Genomic DNA, 19,559 nt, shown 5'->3' with positions numbered 1-19,559 from the left:
ATGACAGGCCTCTCGTCTTTTTAAGTGAGAGAACTTGCACAATTGGTGGCTGACGAAATACTTTTTTGCCCCACTGTACATGTAGTGTAACATGAAGTCATGAGTGTCATCTGATGAAGAGCAGCAAAGGTTAGTGATTAACTTGATCTATATTTCTGCTTTTTGTGAATCCTCTCTTTGGCTGGAAAAATGTTTTGAATTTGACGCCCTGCAGTTTCACTGGCTGTTGAAGGTGGGACGCTACCGTCTCACGTACCCTAGAGAGGTTAACGGGGCTCAGAACAACACGATGTGCGGAGGTGTTACCAAACAAACACTCATTCACACACAGACAGAATCACACAGGATTCTAACAGGTAGAGGCCACGCTTAAGGCTGTGGTGGTCACTCTCACTTCACCACTGATGGTGCTGGGCATGGGGCCTGGTTGTGGGAAAGATGCATCAACTTCCTGTTCTCACAGGCAGGGCTGGCATGCAGCGCTGTACAAAACACTACAGCTAGGTCGGACAGGTTGTCATTAGGGAACGCAATAACCCTTCATAACAACCCTCGCCACTATCCTTCTGTGCTCATACCGCCTCGCTCTCTCTTTTAAGGGCACACGCACATTCAGATTAATACATGTTTAAACATGATGTTCATTTTTTAGATTAGAGAGAAATCAGTGGTGACTTCGCAAAAAAGGCAGGAGAACAGCATGTCTACTCCCGTAAAAAAGCGCTTTAGCCTATTTAAAATCTTGGTAATGTTGCAGTGGATCGGTCTTTTTAGGTGGTAAGAATCAGTATCACACGACAGTGTCAAATGAAAAGCGAAGAGCTAACAGCAGCAAGCAGGCGGACTATTCTGGCCTGAAGAGTCATTTGATTCAGAAGTCCATGCATATGTTATCAGTAGTACCATTAGCCCCTCTTCTAACCTTCCACTACCAGGAAACACACACACACACCCCGAGAATCACCCCCTGAGCTCAGATGAATCTGAGGTTGGAGCATGTTGGCTAAAAAAAGCACTTAAAGGAGTGCTTAATGAAGTGCATGCTGCAGAGGCTTTGATCACACAGATTTAAAGAGATGCCTCTCCACCTCCTGCCTTACATTCGAGGTGCTGCATACCTGGCATTCTCTCACTGAAGGAGAAGTGAACTTTCACAACAGCCTTCTTTCACTCAGAATTTACATGTTGCAGAGACACTGTAGGAAACCTATGACTTGGCAAACAAACTTTGCAGAAACAGTGGGGATGGAAAAACCGCTGGTACCGCATAGCCCCTCTCCCAAACACAGACACGCTAAAGTGTGTCAGTGATTTACTCAATGAAGGAAACGAGGCAAACAGTTAGCTCCAACGCCCTTCACTTCCGGTGAACAGCGTTTCCTGAAGAACTCGAGCTATGCATAGGTAGAGTGCCTTGCCAACTGTGTGAGGAAGTATAGCAGCACTTTAAGCAGAGACACAATCTAGCGAGACCATCCTGAGCAGAGAAGTTGTTCGTAGTGATGTGACTCCAAGTATCGATTTGTAAAAAGCAATTTGGTAGCTTTAGTCAGCTGTACCTGTGTCAAGAGTGCAGTAGCTTTCATCCTATAACTTGTTCTCCAACTTTTTTTTTTAAATAGTAAGCCAACATGTCTCCAGAACTTATTTCCATGACTGTTCAAAACTCATTTTCTCATTCTCTCTCGTGTCTATATAGCAACCATGCACTACTGGTCACCTACTAATTCAAGAGAGAGTCTATTTTTTTTACTAATTTCTACATTGTAGAACACTAAGACTTCAAAACTATGAAATAACACATATAGAATCATGTACTAACCAACAACAAAAAGTGTTGAACAAATAGCCACAATTTGCCTTGACGACAACTCTTGGCATTCTCTCAACCAGCTTAATGAAGTTGTCACCTGGAACGCATTTCAATTAACATGTGTACCTTGTTAAAAGGTTAGTGTTGGACAAGGTAGAGGGGGACATTGAGGATAGCCCTATTTGATAGTTCATTAGAGTTACCAGCCTCAGAAATTGCAGCCCAAATAAATGATTCAGAGTTCATGTAACATCAACTGTTCAGAGACTGCATGAATCAGGCCTTCATGGTCAAATTGCTGCCAAGAAACCACTACTGAAGGACACCAAATAAGACAAGAAAAAGACTTGCTTGGGCCAAGAAACACAAGCAATGGACATTAAACCAGTGGAAATTTGATATGTTTGATTCCAACCACGGTGTCTTTGTGAGACGCAGTGTGGGTGAACGGATGATCTCCGCATGTGTATTTCCCACCGTAAAGTATGGAGGTGGTGGTGCTTTGCTGGTGACACTGATTTATTTAGAATTCAGGGCACACTTAACCAGCATGGCTACCACGGCATTCTGCAGCGATACGCCATCCCATCTGGTTTACGCGACTATCATTTGTTTTTCAACAGGACAATGACCCAAAACACACATCCAGGGTATCAAGAGCTATTTGACCAAGAAGAAGAGTAATGGAGTGCTGTATCAGATGACATGGCCTCCACAATCACCCGACCTCAACCAAATTGAGATGGTTTGGGATGAGTTGGACCGCAGAGTGAAGGAAAAGCAGCCAACAAGTGCTCAACATATGTGGAAACTCCTTCAAGACAGTTGGAAAAGCATTCCAGGTGAAGCTGGTTGAGAAAATGCCAAGAGTGTGGAAAGCGGTCATCAAGGCAAAGAGTGGCTATATGAAGAATCTCTAATATAAAACACATTTTGATTTGTTGAACACGTTTTGGGTTACTACATGATTCCATAGTTTTGATGTCTTCACTATTAGTCTACAATGTAGAAAACAGTCAAACTCAAAACCCTTGAATGAGTAGGTGTACTAAAACCTTTGACAGGTAGTCTATAGTGAGCAATGCATTTGGAAGATTAAATAAAAAAAAAAAATTTTTTTTTTAGATATCGTAGAATCGAAATACATATAGAATAATGAGAATTGCAATATCTTATTGTGAGGTCCCTGGCAATTCCCAGCCCTAGTTGTTTGTGTGGGTGTATGTGCGGTTCTGGAGGGTGTTTGTTTAGCTAGCATGACTGTGCATGACATGGCCACACCTGGCTGTGCTGGGGCCAGCCAGGAATGCAGATAAGCATGACTGACTGACAGTAGCAAGAAGGGGCACAGCAGGCCTCAACCCTATGAAGTTTCTCAGCGGGTGGCTGGTCAGCGCTCTTACTTGCACTTTCAAGTGCTCCAAAAATAACCCTGTTTCACACAATTGAATAATTCATAATGTAAAACATTCATAATAGAACAGCAATAGCCTTAAATAGATTTCAATGTGGACCCTACAACTGGAATGGTTCTCTGAAAGTGCACCGCAAGTTCCACATGAAATTGAAAACCGGTACCTTCAGACCATAGGTTTAGCCAAGATTTTTTAAATCTCCTGTGCTACGTTCAAAACGAGACATCATTCCGGGAAATTAGCATGGAATTTCAAACCTACGGCAGAGTACAGGCACGTTAGGCTTTCTACATGGAAAATAACATCTGTGCCATAATTGTAGGTGAAAAATGGCGTTGGAAGCATACGTAATTAGCAAGTAATAAATTGTTCTGTCCTACTTACATACTCACTCAAGCAAGATAAGGCTGGCGTGTTTCTATAAAAAGCAACACTACCAAGTGGAGTTTGACACACGTAGGACAAATAATGAAAGTAGTCCAACATTTGGCAGGAGGATGATTAACATTCTCATCAAAACAACCACTTAAGGACTAGCATGAACCTAAACACCAGTTTAGTTACATCTGAATATTATATTGATACTCTGACTCCCAAGTACCGATTTTGCTAGGTAGCATTAGCTAGCGCTAGTTGGCTGTTTAACAGCTCCACTCAAGGTTTTGCCTTTCGAATGAGAAAATAAACAAGGACACAGGGTTTTTTTTTTTTTTTACTTCTCCCATTGACTTACCAAACACCAATTTGGTTTGTCGAGTCAATGTTGCGCCTGAGAGTATGAAAACTCAGTGCTGAAGGTGTTTTCCCCCAAGCGGACCATTCCAGTTAACTGCAGGAGGTACAGTGCATTCAGGAAGTATTCAGACTCCTTCCCTTCCCAATTTTTGTTACGTTACAGCCTTATTCTAAAATGTATTAAAATACATGTTTTTCCTCATTCATTTACACACACAATACAACATAATGACAAAGAAAAAACATGTTTAGAATTTACATAAGTATTCAAACCCTTTGCTATGAGACTCGAAATTGAGCTCCACCTGTGGTAAATTCAATTGAGTGGACATCATTTGGAAAGGCACACACTATAAGGTCCCACAAACCCATGAGGTTGAAGGAATTGTCTGTAGAGACATCTGGGGAAGGGTACCAAAATATTTCTGCAGCATTGAAGGTCCCCAAGGACACAGTGGCCTCCATCATCGTTAAATGGAAATAGTTTAGAACCACCAAGACTCTTCCGAGAGCTGGCCGCCCGGCCAAACTGAGCAATCGGGGGAGAAGGGCCTTTGTCAGGGAGGTGACCAAGAACCCAATGGGCACTCTGTGGAGATGGGAGAACCTTCCAGAAGAACAACCATCTCTGCAGCACTCCACCAATCAGGCCTTTATGGTGGAGTGGCCAAATGGAAGCCACTCCTTAGTAAAAGGCACAACAGCCCTCTGGGAGTTTGCCTAGTAACCTAAAGGACTCAGACCATGAGAAACAAGATCCTTTGGTCTGATGAAACCAAGACGGAACTCTTTGGCCTAAAATGCCAAGCGTCACATCTGGAGGAAATCAGGCACCGCTCATCACCTGGCCAACACCATCCTTAAAGTGAATCATTATGGTGGCAGCATCATGCTGTTGGGAACCTTTTCAGCTGCAGGAAACTAGGAGACTAGTCATGATTGAGACAATGATGAATGGAGCAAAGTACAGAGATCCTTGATGAAAACCTGCTCGAGACATCAGACTGAAGCAAAGGTTTCCCTTCCAACAGGACAACGACCCTAAGCATACAGCCAAGACAACCACGAGTTGCTTCGAGACAAGTCTCTGAATGTCCTTGAGAGGCCAAGACTTAAACCTGATTAAACATCTCTGGAGTGATCTGAAAATAGCTGTGTTGTAAAGCTCTCCATCCAACCTGACAGAGCTTGAGAGGATCTGCAGAGAAGCTCCCCAAATACAGGTGTGCCAAGCTTGTAGCGTCATACCCAAGAATACGCCGGCTGTAATCGCTGCCAAAAAAGGTGCTTCAACACAGTACTGAGAAAAGAGTCTGAATACTTATGCAAGTGTGATATGTTTTTAATATATGTGCAACATTTTCTACAACCCTGAGTTGAATATCTATAGACTCAAACACCACAAACTAGTTTGAAGGGCAGTTGGCTTGGCTTCAAGAGGAAACAGTATTTGGGTGCAAAACAAACTGAAGCATGCTTTAACCTTAGAAGGAACTATGCAAGGCCATCCCAACAGTTAGGTGAAGGTGCCCACAGGGTAAGTACGACAAACATAAACCTGTCCAAATGAACAGCATGTAGAATAACAACCCACCGCCCCACCAGACAGAGCCTCTAAATCAGTGTCACACTTCAGAAAGGAGCTTCAAGCAATCCTGGAAAGCTAGCTATACGAACCTAGCCATGACACAGTGGCCTCATTTGTCTGAAACACAGTTGTCTATCAAACCCTAATGAGTAACAGAAAGTTCCTGTGTGCAGGCTTAGTTTAACATCCAAGATCACAGTGTGACACCCATTAGAACTGGCAACGAGAAGGTCTGAATGCAATGCATAATAACAACCAGAGTATAGGCTAGTGGAAACAAGCCAGAGAATATGGTGGAAACAATGTGATGAAAGAATCCTAACTAATGTGTGGTTAAAATACATTGGCAATGTGCAAAGTACAAAAGCAAACAAACTTCAGCTGCTAATTGTTGGAAAGAGATTGGAGTTTGTTTGTTGGTCACAAATCAAAGCGTGGTTGTATATAAAAATAAAAAATGTAAAAAAGAATAGCTGAGTGGTGAAAATGTCCTTGGTGGTCAAAGGGGGGTGCTTACGGCCTTTGTGTGATGTATATGGCACCACGGCTGGTGAAAACAAAGCGTCATAGCCCCGTGGTGGACGTCCTCTTTGGTTAGGTCTGCTTTTCTGTCACGCACTGCCCCACGCCCCCACCCCCTTCCTGTCGCTGCATTTCAATGTAAATGGGCCGATTGAATGGCTGCAGCTGCCCTGTCAAAAGGACAGCAGAGCTGAAGGCCCCAGTGATTGAGATTCAGCCAGTTCAAGCTCCCCCACCCACCCCATCACAGGGGACATACAAGCCCACGACAACCCACAGGAAATTCAACTGGCTACTGCTCTAATTCTCTGGCACATCTCTAGCCAGTAGCCTAAAACCATTTCTAAAATGGCAGTCCTTCTCTTCCCAAGCATGTTTTTTTTGTATGTGATCGAGAGGCATTTCAAATCTATAGATAAAACTCTGCTCACTTAGAACTCGAGCAACAGAGGGAGAGGAGAAAAAAAAGAAAAGACTAAAACATTTACGAGTGAGGAGGAGTGATTGAAGCAAGGCAAGCAAGTCTCCCCCACACTCGACAGTAACTGCTCTCTCATACGCAAACAACTTCTTGAACATAAAGTGCTGGACTTTTTGGGAGGAAATACACAAAAGTACAACAGTATCCATCTGTAAACAAGGAAGCAAAAGCCCATCATTAAAGCATTTGCGTCATGACTTTTGGAAAACAATGTATTGGTCTCTGAAAAATAACACTGCGTGCCTCTCACCTAAAAGCAATAACAAAATGTTCTACTTCAAGTGTCCCCTTACCAAAAACAAAAGTATTAAATGTTGTGTTTTAAAAATGCAGCAAATCAGAGGATGGGAGACCCGTTCCCTTTAATCTAAGAATCAGGGAAGACATTGTCAAAAGTGCTGCAGTGGAAGACGTGAGCAAAACCTGTGAGCAGTAGAGGAGGCATCAGACACAGGACTACTAAAACCCCAAATGAGGCTTCCTCAGAGCAATGAGAATGGGACACAGCCATGTTGTTCTATGTGTGTGTGTGTGTGTGTTTTTGTGTGTGTGTGTGTGTGTGAGAGAGAGAGATGGGAACCAATTTCAAAGAGGTTTAAATTGCATTTGACGGTCCAGAGATTGCACTAGCTGGGAGAAAGCTATAAAAGATTGACACTGCCAAGAAAAAAGGGAAGCAAAAGAGAAGCAGGAGCAGACATCCTTGTTTGCAACAGACCAACACTCAGCACTGGGAGAGAGTTTGGTAGGAAGAAGCCAGACCGTGTGAGGACTTTCGTCTGTATTCTCCCTGTGCCTACACACGATGGGTTCTTCTTTCCCATTTCAACTAGAATAAGTAGGTTACCGCAACAACACGCACCCCTTCTGCTGCTTATGTCAGGCACTGTCAGTACGGTGGACTCACATAATGTTGCATGGTAAGCACGTGACAAATAAAATTTGATCAACAAAATGTAAAAGCTCCATTCGGTGGGCACAGAAGCTTTTGAAACACTGCTGGCCAATGTGGAACACTGGCTATACCTAAATGCTGTCCACAGTATTGTTCGGGCCAGCTAAATGACTGGGTTTCTCATCATAACAAAACCTTCCTTCCCACATTCAAACATGTGGCCTGGAACCAGAGTAAACAGAAATAAAAAACATTGTGATTCAAGAGCCAAAACCTTGTCAGAGCTATGACCCAAGTCAATGGAAACGGTTGCCTGTGTACAAACATTGTTAATCTTTAGATGAGCAGTTTCTCAGCCCTGCATGCCACAACAAGTGTGGGGGCAATGCAGCTACTGCACACTGACCCCAGGGCAAAAGCATAGAGAGGATGTGGTGGAACGAACCACAGACAGTCGCAGTTCTGATGTTTTGCTGTGCCTTTCCTGCACTGCAGGTTTAGATAGTCGCACAGAGCAGCAACGTAAACACAGTAGAGGGCTGCAAGACAGAGGAAGTACAGACTTGCGGAAGCCACGCCACTCTCCTCTACACAAGATATAACATGCCAAAATGAGCAAGGCCGTCCAATCCAGACTGCCAGAGAGGCATTGTGAGGTACAATCATCGTTCTCCACTGCGATTTATATTTGTGCCCATTATTAGCCTGCCTGATAGTGCCGAAGGTGTCACGTTACACACTGTAGGCAGGAGAGGGCACAGTGGGACCGTGTCAAATAGTGGCACTGCCATGACCACAAACAGGCTAAACGCTCAGAAGACTTGGGTCAGGACACAACAGGAATCACGGTCTCTGAACCTGAGTAAAAGAAGAGGTTCACTTAGGCAGCTGAAGACGAGGCACACAGGACGGCACAGAATGGCTGCCTTGAACAGGAAATCGTTCTGAGAAATCCCAGCTCCTGACCTTACTGACCCAGGCAGGACACAATTTCCTGTCTCATGCTTACACACTACAACAGGACACTCTGGTGAAAATCTAGGCTATAAAGTTCTTCAAAACCTCATCCTCAAGCTGAAACTAACATGGGGAGTGTGCCAAGCGTATACATCAAGTAACGTGTGTTGTACAAGGGTACTAGGGCTACATATTGGAGAAAGTTGATTTAATACATCCAACACAGAACATTGGTGTATTTAACTCAAAAATGAAGGGGGAAGAAGTTGCAAAATAACACCAGAAACTTAGAGACATGAAAGGTGGTGGGGGATTACATGCATTGCTGTGTCTGCAATGAATTTCAATGTGAACGCCCAACAAGCTGAAGAGCTCAGAGTATCTATGTAAGAAAATACAGCCAGCAGCTCCACTGCAGTGTTTTCAACAGAACTGATACTGCACCAAAACATTATCAACCACAGTCTACTCCAAGTAGAGTGGTCGTTCGTTAGGAACCTTGCCTTTCTTTTCATGCTCTCCCACAACCAGAAGTCAAAGCCTTACTGTTGACTTGAAATATTCATACCATTCCAAAGCCTCTCAAATGATAGAGCCTGTCAAGCAATGGAATGATATTGGCACTAACATAGGAACTCATTTGAAAACACTGCACACCTGTGTTACTTTAATGGCAACCATAATGATGTTCTTGTTAGGACAGAGTAAATGACACATTTCACAGTAACTCTGTTAATACATTACAGTAAAATATTCTAATCAAAATACCAATCCTGGATTCATGGACCCATGAGTCGAACAGGAAAATGGCCAAATCGAGGGGAAGTCAAGCAACTTCGGAGAGCACGTCTTAGTTGATATCACCGCTGCATTACACATCAACATAACCAATTATTTCATCCCATCTGTGTCTTTTTCCAAAAATAAATAAGCAGTTGAGTTGTATGAAATAACGTCACTGGCAGTGATACAACATCCCCTTGAACACATGGTGTTATTCTTTTTTCTTTTACAAAATACATCAGCCTCTTCGCCTGAAGAGAAGTGTATGCTATTACATGGATGGCACTGAAGCCTTTCAAATACATTTGTGAGTATATCCTAAACACCTATGCAACTAAATATCTAGCTATATCATTAACAGGATCTGTAGGTCAACAAACGACTCGCAGGCTAGTTTTTAGCTAGTATGCCACACTTTTCGCCTAAATTAAGTCCTTATACCTGTCATCTTGCTAGTTAAACGCGTACGCAGTTAGAATTATGGGTCGGGGGGAGGGTCAGCTAGCTTCATAACACATTTCTTCGACTCGAGCATGAAGCCATGTTATCTAGTTAGCTAAGGCTAACGGTATAATAAGCTAAGCATATCTAGTTCGTTAACGTTATTCGCCTAACAAACACAGCTAGCTAGCCAACTAATGTTATTGCGTCTTACCTTCAACAGAATCTTTGTTACGTCGACAAGTTTATCCCCGATATTCCTGTCCGATGCTTGTTTTTCCCATTTGAGGCCCTCTGGTTCAGCAATCTGCCGTCCGTAGACATCCGAGAAATGCTGCAAACATCTCAGTTGATAATCAGACTATTGGAAGCTAACGTTAGCAAGCTAGGCTGGCTAGTATTTCTAGGCTTGTGCTAACTAGCTTGCTAATTCCTGAACACCAACAACCGACAGAGAAAGCTTAAAATCTCCTCGAAAACGTCCGTGTAAACTTTTTATTTTGTCACCATGGTCTGAATTGAAGATTTGTATGCTCAGTAATCAAAACTGGAGCCTTGAAAGGTAAACTTAATGTAGCTAAAAACGATATTTTGTTACCGGCTTAATCTTCTTTAACGACCCCTTGCAAACTGTTTCCAGACGGGCTTTGGCTTCGATATGAGTCTGAAGAAAAGAGGCCAAATGAAACACTGATTGTGGTTGGCTCTTGAATGTGGGCGGGTACTAATTTGTGCACCGATGAAACTGGCGCCATTATGGATCAAATCAAAGTACTAAATCTACATTGTACAATAATATGAAGGCGCGAACATGGTTGACCGAGTACTTCAGTTTCCATGGTTGGGGACCCCATCTCCATTACACAGTTTGGAGAGCAAGCAAAGGAAATGGAGTACGAAAGGTTGGGTGCACTTGACTTACCTCGCCCAGCGTGATGGAGTGAGACACCTCATATCGTATTATTATTATTCACGTGAACAAACATATTATTTCATACTTGAATATTATCGTAGTCCAGCTCATGATGTCAGTATAACCAAAGCACCTTTACAGGTAACTAGCACCCTAGTTTGACCCAAATGTCCAGATCACAGGTAGGACAGGTCTGAATAGCCTATTTCACTTCCAAAACACTTTTTCTCAGTGCTTTCATCAATACATGATTTCCTACCGTTGACAACTACAGTCTCAATATCATAATGTTGTTGATGATCTCTGCACATTTTGAAAGTCAGACGGGTTTGGGTTGTTTGGTAATGCATATCGATTGCACCCATTGACGAGCGGCCTCTGCTGGGCGACAAAATTACATGCACGGAGATGTAAGAAGAGCTATTATTGGTTAAGATAGTATTTTTTTATTGAATCTGTTTCCTCATTGGCTTATTTAAATGTTCGTCACGGTGATGGGATGGGCCTTTATTTGGACTTTCTAAACATTTGTTTTGAGGTCCTCTACCATATTAAATGGACATAAACGTACTGCATGCTTTCAGGATATATTTTTTTTGTGTGTGACATGCTTCGTAAACAACAGGTGTGGACTAACAGTGAAATGCTTACTTTACGGGCCCTTCCCAACAATGCAGAGAGAAAGAAAAATAGAAAAATAATTGTAAATAGAAAAGTAAAACACATAATAATATTAGATACACAATAAGTAACAACAACAAAAATAACTTGGCGATATAGAAGTGGTACCAGTACTGAGTCCATGTGCAGGGGTATGAGGTAATTGAGGTAGATATGTACATATAACTAGAAATAAAGTTACAGATAATAAACAATAGCAGCAGTGTATGTAAATCAAAAAAAGTTTGTGCAAAATGGGTAAATGCAGATATTTGGTTAACTATTTAACGAATCTGTACCTCTTTATGGTTAACTATTTAACTAATTGTTACCGCTTGCCATTTCCTCTGACACTACCTAGTATAGAGGTCCTGGAAGGCAGGAAGCTTGACTCCAGTGATGTACTGGGCCACACGCACTACCCTCTGTAACACCTTGCGGACAGATGCCAAGCGGTTGCCATACCAAGCAGTGATGCAGCTATGGAACTTTTTGAGGATCTGAAAGGCCCATTGCAAATTATTTTCAGCCTCCTGGGGGGGAAGAGGTGTTGTCATGACCTCTTCACATTTGTGTTGGGAAGCACTCAAACTGCTCCACTTCAGTCTTTTACCACAGAGTATATAATTTTTGGTATTGTCTACCAGGCTACTATTGATTTATTTAACCTAAATTTAAGAACAAATTCTTATTTACAATGACGGCCTACACCGGCCAAACCCGGACGACGCTGGGCCAATTGCACACCGCCCTATGGGACTCCCAATCACAGCCAGTTTGATACAGCCTGGAATCGAACCAGGGTGTCTGTAGTGACACCTCAAGCACTGAGATGCAGTGCCTTAGACTGCTGCTCCACTCAGGAGCCTCCAAACAATTTTCTCTGATATTTTTTAGGCAGGGCAGCTTTTACAATCACAATGTCATGCACAAACCTTTATGAACAAGAAAACAACAAAACTTTCCAAGTTGTTTTTCACCATATTACTGATAAAAGTATTAGAAATGTTGTTTTTTCAAAATATAAACACAATGAATGCTCGATGTCATAGCTACCTCTGGTGGCTACTTTTGTAACTACAGCAAAGAAGTCCATAGAGACATTATTTAGCATACACAGTAAAATACAATGATGTTATAGCGCACAAGCACATTGTCAATAATACGTGTATTTTTGTATTTTATTACAGTTAGCAGCTATTCTATGTGCCATTTTTATCTCAAGGAACGTGTTTCCTGGATGTAAAAATCCTGCGCAGGGATAACGCTCATGAAGCAACATCGTGACGTAATCCGACAAGGGTCAAAGAGAGAATATTCTCTTTTATGTACTGTAGCTACTGTAACTGTGAGCAACCGGAAAAGGTCCTAGTCTAATATTAGTTTATTGACAATAAATTATATATTTTCCGCAAATTGAAAGTTATGTCTATCTCAGCGTGAACATAGAATCAAATCAAATATATAGATACTCTTTGGTCAATGGACACGTATCTCTTGGGGTTAAAGTTCGGGGTTCAGCAAACACTTTTTAAATGCGTCAGGATATGTGTGTGCTAATTTGCTCTCGTGGTCAGCTTAACAAGGGATTTTACCTATTTAATTCACTGACCTTGCTTCAATGATACAAATTCGTTACCAAAACAGAATGATGGGTACATTACATTTCACAGCATATCAAAGGATTTGTGAACGAAATCTTGTCGTTTAAGATACATAGACAGTTGTACATGTACTGAGGACTGGTCGTTGTAAGGAGTGAAATGTCTTTAATGTAGCATACCATCTTTATTATTTTTGTCATGTTGAATAACAACAGCGAACGATGTAGTTCGCTTTTTTTATAACAAAATACCGCGCTGACCACTGCTGCAATCTCAAGGTCGAAGCCTATTGTCATTACTGACGTTTGCTAGCCAGGTAGTGAATGCACTGTTAATGGTGACCATGGCAGTTTTATTAGCTAGCCAGCTGTACTGTATTTGTATCTAACCTGTGCGAATGTTCCGTAGTCTAGCAGGCAGGGATATGGCAGCTCTGCGACGTGCCAGTTCTTGTAGGAAGTACAAGACCATAATATGGACCGTGTCGGGACGCAACAACTGTCAATTTGTCAACAAGCGTCCAAACAACGATGGCGCCAAACTGCAGCAATCGACATGTATGAACTGTAAAATATTATCATGCTCACTTCGTCCATTTGTGACTCAACCACATAATGGCCTCAACCCTGGGCTCATTCAGGTTAGTTGCCTGTCTTTGTTTCCACCATGACAATAGCTGACTGTCATTCAAATCACAATGGTCACGCCACTCCTCTGTTATGTACTTTGCTCCTGTAACTGTGAGCAACAGGAAAAGGTCCTGGTCTAATATTATGTTACCGTTTCTTTCTCCAGCAACTGCTACACAGACCCATGAGTCCCAGATTGACTGCAATAAGTAAGCTAATGATCAAGAACAGCTTGTTCAAAAACCCTGTTGACCTGTGGAATATTTTAGGTAAGCAGTCACCCCCACCCACTTATTTGAAGATTATCTAATATTTCCCAGTCTGACACTGACTCGTACCCTATCATTGCAGGTTCCACAAATTATTTCAGCACATCTCAGTCTAAACAACAAGATCAAAAGAACAGTGATGGACCCAAGGGAAAAACTCCAGAGGAAGATGAAGGTCAGTAAGAAACCTCAACACAGCTTTGTATTCAGGCTACAGTCTGTTATACTAGCTATCTTGTGCCATGAATACACAGGTGAGATGTTCGCTGCACCTCTTAATTCCCCATTGTCTTTCAGAGGAGAAGAAGCGGCGGGAGCAAGAGGATCAGATGTACAGGGAACGTCTGCGCACTCTCTTCATCATCGCGCTGGTCATGAGCCTCCTCAACTCCATCAACACCAGCGGGGGAAACATCTCCTGGAATGACTTTGTCAATGAGATGCTGGCCAAGGGTGAGGTGTCTCGTGTGCAGGTGGTCCCGGAGAGTGACATCGTAGAAATCTACCTCCACCCTGGAGCAGTCATCTTCGGAAGGCCTGTACGTTCCTTTTCCTCGTTCTAGAATCTGGACACTGATGTACAGTATACTACAAAGCAGAAACTGGCTAACTCCTTGATAACCTAAATATGCAGTTATCATTTTTAGAAAGATGAGCTTGGTCTAATTGATTCAACAAATGAAAACGCGTATCTAAATTTAGCTTTTTAATGAACCAGAAAATCAATAGTTATTTTGTGTTGCTTATCAATGTTAGCTGGCTAACTCATTGATCCTACTTTGTAGTATACCCCTCAGCTTTTAGTGTTGATACATTCCATCCCCACTTATGTTGTGATGGCCATGTCACCTATTTATAAGCACAGGAATCTAGATGATGTTCAGTGAAATATGCCCCCCCTTCACACGCTTCCTCCGTCCATCTGTGTGCAGAGGCTGGCTCTGATGTACCGTATGCAGGTGGCCAACATTGACAAATTCGAGGAGAAGCTCAGAGCTGCAGAAGAGGAGCTGAACATTGACGCCAAGGACAGGATCCCAGTCTCCTACAAGCGCACTGGCTTCTTTGGAAAGTGAGTACCTGACTCTCAACCAACAGCTGTATCTGTGACGTGATCGTGCAAGAATGAATATCACATGGATGCCATGGTTAGGGAATATGATTATACCTCAATAACATGTAATGTGTTTCCATGACATTGGTACAATATTGCTTTTGTCACAGTGCACTTTATGCCCTTGGAATGGCTGCCATTGGGGTGGCAATCCTGTGGTATATTTTCCGCCTGGCTGGCATGGGTGGAAAAGAGGGCGGCTTCAGTGCATTTGTAAGTAGGGGCTGTTGAACTGTTTTCCCTTTACTAGTCTTAGCCATTTTGTTGTGTTTCTCATGCTCGTCTGTGATGTGCCTAACAGAACCAGCTGAAAATGGCCAAGTTCACTATTGTGAATGGCAAGTCTGGGAAGGGTGTGAGTTTCAAAGATGTGGCGGGCATGCACGAGGCAAAGATGGAGGTGAAGGAGTTTGTTGACTATTTGAAGGTAAGAGGGCAAATGTAAAGAGGTGATTTGTGTGACAGTTATTAGCAATGTCAACGGGTGTCTTGCTGACTCCTGATTTCTCTTGGCAGTGCCCAGACAGGTACCTCAATCTGGGGGCCAAAGTCCCTAAGGGCTCCCTGCTGCTGGGGCCCCCAGGCTGTGGAAAGACTCTGCTGGCCAAGGCTGTGGCCACAGAGGCACAGGTGCCCTTCCTGGCCATGGCAGGCTCTGAGTTTGTGGAAGTCATTGGGGGTAAGATTTGAACTGTTTCCAATCAGAAGTCCTATCTGTTAAGTTGTCCAAAGAAGACTGCAAGGTGGACAGCAAGTCAAAGCAATAATAAAGTATCTTTTGTCTATAAGTGCAGGTCTTGGTGCTGCCAGGGTGAGGAGTCTGTTCAAAGAGGCGCGTGCTCGAGCCCCCTGCATCGTCTACATAGATGAGATTGATGCTGTGGGAAAGAAGCGCTCCAATAACATGTCTGGCTTCTCGAACACCGAGGAAGAGCAGACCCTCAATCAACTGCTGGTGGAGATGGACGGTGAGGAGGGGGTTTGTTTTGAGTTAACCGAGATTAGGGTTACACAAATAATAGCGTTCCGCTACTTCGTCACGGTTATCAATCTCTTTATCATAACTGACGTGAAGGTTTTAAGTATTTTTGGGGGGAACATAATACATGTATCTCATGTCTTTTTTGGCTATTCAGCAACATTGTTTGCACTTATATACTGTTCATTACCGTTCTCCCAATAGGAATGGGCACTACTGACCATGTGATAGTCCTGGCCTCCACAAACCGGGCGGACATTTTGGACAATGCTCTCATGAGACCAGGGAGACTGGACAGGCACATATTTATCGACTTCCCCACACTGCAGGTACAGTGCCCTGTCCTCTGAAAGTATCTATGTCCTGAAGATCTCCAATGTATTAAGTGTGCATGAGCTGTTTCCTTCTTGTGCATTTCAGGAGAGGAAGGAGATCTACGAGCAGCACCTGAAGATACTCAAGCTCACCCACCCAGCCAGCAGCTATTCCCTGCGTCTGGCAGAGCTCACCCCAGGGTTCAGTGGTATGTACACACATGGCTGAAGTTACTCAGTGGTTCGAGCCCTGAATGCTTATTTGGCTGACAGCCATGGTATATCAGACTGTATACCACAGGTATGACAGAACCTTTACGTTGGTAACCAATTTGTAACAGCAATAAGGCACATTGGGGGTTTGATATATGGCCAATATTCCACGGCTACGGGCTGTGTCCAGACCCTTAGCCGTGGTATATTGGCCATATACCACACCTCCTCGGGCCTTATTGCTTAAATTGCACCCCTCTAAAACAACTGTATATTCACCTTCTTGTATGCTGTCACTGAACATAGGCTCACAGTTTTTAGAATACACTGATTTACTAACGGGATTGTGTATTACTCTCTCAGGGGCAGACATTGCCAATATCTGTAACGAAGCAGCCCTGCACGCTGCCAGGGAAGGCTACAAGTCCATCGACACCTTCAACTTTGAGTATGCTGTGGAGAGAGTCCTAGCCGGTACGAGGTCATTACGTTGTCTATGAATGTCTGCCACTGTGGAACTCACTCGCCAAATTTCTTGTGGTAGAGATTGATTTCTGCTCCCTTATTGACTTTCTCTGTTTGTATCCAGGAAGTGTGAAGAAAAGTAAGATCCTGTCCAAAGAGGAGCAGAGGATTGTAGCGTTCCATGAGTCTGGCCATGCCCTGGTTGGATGGCTGTTAGAGCACACAGAGGCACTCATGAAGGTGACACCACCTCCATAGCTGTATATCCACTAATGTCAGTGTCTTTGCTCAATGCAATATTGTTGAATACTATGGAGAAATGAACAGGACCAAAAACATAGATGGCCATATATTGTACAATGGTGATATATTCGCTGGTTGTCTTGTTTGCCAGGTGTCCATTGCCCCCAGGACCAACGCTGCCCTCGGCTTTGCCCAGATCCTGCCCAGAGACCAGTACCTGTTCTCCAAAGAACAGCTGTTTGAGAGGATGTGTATGGCTCTAGGAGGAAGAGCCTCGGAGGCCATCACCTTCAACAAGATCACCACAGGTAGGCTGTCTGACCATTCATCACAACATACACACACCTATAGCATTCAGTCTGTGAGATGTTTGTCTTTGCGCTAGGTGCCCAGGATGACCTGCGGAAGGTGACTCGTGTGGCCTACTCCATGGTGAAGCAGTATGGCATGTCCTCCAGTGTGGGTCAGGTGTCCTTCCCTGAGACAGAGGAGCAGGGAGCTGTCGGACGCAGGCCCTTTAGCCAGGGCCTCCAGCAGCAGATGGACCACGTAAGTCTGCACCCGCGAAACATTACGAGTAGAAGATTCCCTTGTTGTAAGTTTACCTGTAGTTCTGTTCATTGGAGATAACCTTGTGAAGGATGGCTTGTATTTTGGTTCTTGCAGGAAGCGAAGCTGTTGATAGCACGCGCCTACAGACAGACCGAGAAACTGCTTCTGGATAACAGAGACAAGCTGATAATGGTAGACCCTCATTCCACACTTGTTAGCCATATTTTTGTGTGACGTGGTGTCTACATAGCTACCATATTTAAACACTCATCATTCATTGTATTCCATTGTCAAACAATTTTGCGTTCACAGTTGGCTAACCGTCTTTTTCTGTGTGTATTTTCAGTTGGCCAATGCTCTTCTGGAGCGGGAAGTGGTGAACTATGAGGACATCGAGGCTCTGCTGGGACCCCCTCCCCACGGGCCCAAGAAGATGATCGCCCCTCAAAGCTGGATCGAAGCAGAGAAGGACAAGCAGGACACAGGGGAGGATGATGAGCCACGCCCACCTCCTCGTAGGAAGGACGATAATGATGAACATCTGAACCTGAGGCCTGTATGACCCGGTCAGTCTCAACACTCCTCTGCAGGAATCTGTACACACACACTCCTCCAGCAATATAATGTAGGAGGACCAGAGCGCCTCTCTGTGGTTGCAAGTTTCCAGTACACAAATCCCCATAAACAGTTAAGTGCCACCTCACCTGCTTTTCCTGGTGGATATCAGTTCAGTTTGTTGATAAATGTCCATTCACTACAGTGAGGTGTAACTAGATGAGGTGTATCTGTTAGTGGTGAGGAACAGTGAACTCATAGACCTTTTTAGCACCAAGGGTCCTCTTTCACTTCCTTAGAGGGAACATTTGTTGGGCCTTTTTTAGGTTTTCAGAGTATTTTAACCATACTCTGGGTAAGTGGCACCTGGTCTGGGTCAGCCTTAGCATGGCATAAATGGTGTACCAATAAAGGTTGTTCATTGCTGCAGTGGATATGCAGTTCATTGTATTATGGGCAGAATCCTACCTTGAGTTGTAAAATGGTGATTTGCTCCAAAATCCCTGTGATGCTCAGGGGTGTTTAAATAAAGCTTTATTTCAACTGTCCTTGAGTTGCCAGCGCCATCTTGTGTTCTGTTTACCAAACTTGAATATGACTTCAAGAAAATGTCCTCTATTTTGAGTATTTATAAATGAATAGTAATATGAGAACTGCTTTGAAACATTTTTATGTATTATGTAAAGATATTTATAATTTATACATGTCAATCAAGAAAACAAAATGTCACATCCAAACCATTGGTTCTCACAGGAGTTTGAGTATTGTGTTTGAAGGAAACCTGTCCACTAAGCCATATCTCCTCAAATGTAATAGCATTGGTTATTGGCTTCAAATGTTTTAATTGTAGGTGTCAAACTGAAATGGCAGGAGAATTATCAGTGTATAGACCTCCCAAGTGGAGTTTGTTTTAGGAGTTGAGGATTAATGTAATATTGTTAGGGGAAAACTAAATGAAAGAAATGGAAAATATATGTAAAAAATATTTATAAAAAAGAAACGCAACACAGCATTTATAAAATCAAAATGTTTTCATATGGTAGAGGTCACATACAGTATTTTAAAAGTTAATACCAGACATGGGTACAATTCCACAGACGTTCTGTTTCCCTTTTTGCCATCACTGTTTAAGTACATGGTCAACCTCTCTCTACAATCCTCTCACATAAAAAGCTTTCTACAAAACACAAACCAAAAAAATGATTAGAGAAACCTCCAAGACGACACACCTGACTGGTATGGCCACTGTGGTTTTAAGTGGCTCTATGGACTGACTGGAGGACTACAGTGCATATTTCTCTTCTCTCATTGGTATGCTCTACCATGTGTTTCCTTCCCTCCCTTCACCATTCACACGCATACCACTCAGCACAAGGTGAACCATTCGTATGTTGCAGAACGCTGTGTGGTTGTCTCTTC

General features: G+C 43.1%; 2 protein-coding genes across 6 annotated transcripts in view; one reads left to right on the top strand and one right to left on the bottom strand.

The window, feature by feature from the left end:
- Nucleotides 1-10,284, bottom strand: part of LOC135547880 (ankyrin repeat domain-containing protein 11-like) — a 150,842-nt gene extending 140,558 nt beyond the window's left edge. For all 3 annotated transcript variants that reach the window (XM_064977095.1, XM_064977110.1, XM_064977100.1), the window contains exon 1: nucleotides 9,845-10,284. The gene's annotated coding sequence lies outside the window, so the exon portion shown is untranslated. The remainder of the gene's footprint in view (nucleotides 1-9,844) is intronic.
- Nucleotides 10,285-12,624: 2,340 nt separating this feature from the next.
- LOC135547676 (paraplegin-like) lies at nucleotides 12,625-18,688 on the top strand. Of its 3 annotated transcripts, none has more exons than XM_064976909.1 (18): nucleotides 12,625-12,858; nucleotides 13,216-13,447; nucleotides 13,603-13,705; nucleotides 13,788-13,880; nucleotides 14,003-14,244; nucleotides 14,638-14,777; nucleotides 14,930-15,032; nucleotides 15,121-15,246; nucleotides 15,336-15,498; nucleotides 15,614-15,787; nucleotides 16,003-16,127; nucleotides 16,219-16,321; nucleotides 16,689-16,799; nucleotides 16,915-17,030; nucleotides 17,185-17,341; nucleotides 17,419-17,582; nucleotides 17,700-17,777; nucleotides 17,932-18,688. In XM_064976909.1, exons 2-18 carry the CDS (start codon nucleotides 13,232-13,234, stop codon nucleotides 18,145-18,147), a joined length of 2,430 nt encoding a protein of 809 aa, XP_064832981.1. In that variant the 5' UTR covers nucleotides 12,625-12,858; nucleotides 13,216-13,231; the 3' UTR covers nucleotides 18,148-18,688. The 3 variants fall into 3 exon arrangements, with proteins under 3 accessions (XP_064832981.1, XP_064832971.1, XP_064832961.1); XM_064976899.1 differs by having other exon boundaries at nucleotides 12,625-13,123; XM_064976889.1 differs by having other exon boundaries at nucleotides 12,625-13,447.
- Nucleotides 18,689-19,559: the final 871 nt, after the last annotated feature.

This window comes from Oncorhynchus masou, chromosome 1 (genome assembly GCF_036934945.1).
Source record: "Oncorhynchus masou masou isolate Uvic2021 chromosome 1, UVic_Omas_1.1, whole genome shotgun sequence".
Taxonomy (NCBI): domain Eukaryota; kingdom Metazoa; phylum Chordata; class Actinopteri; order Salmoniformes; family Salmonidae; genus Oncorhynchus; species Oncorhynchus masou.
This window is presented reverse-complemented; position numbering and strand designations above follow the sequence as displayed.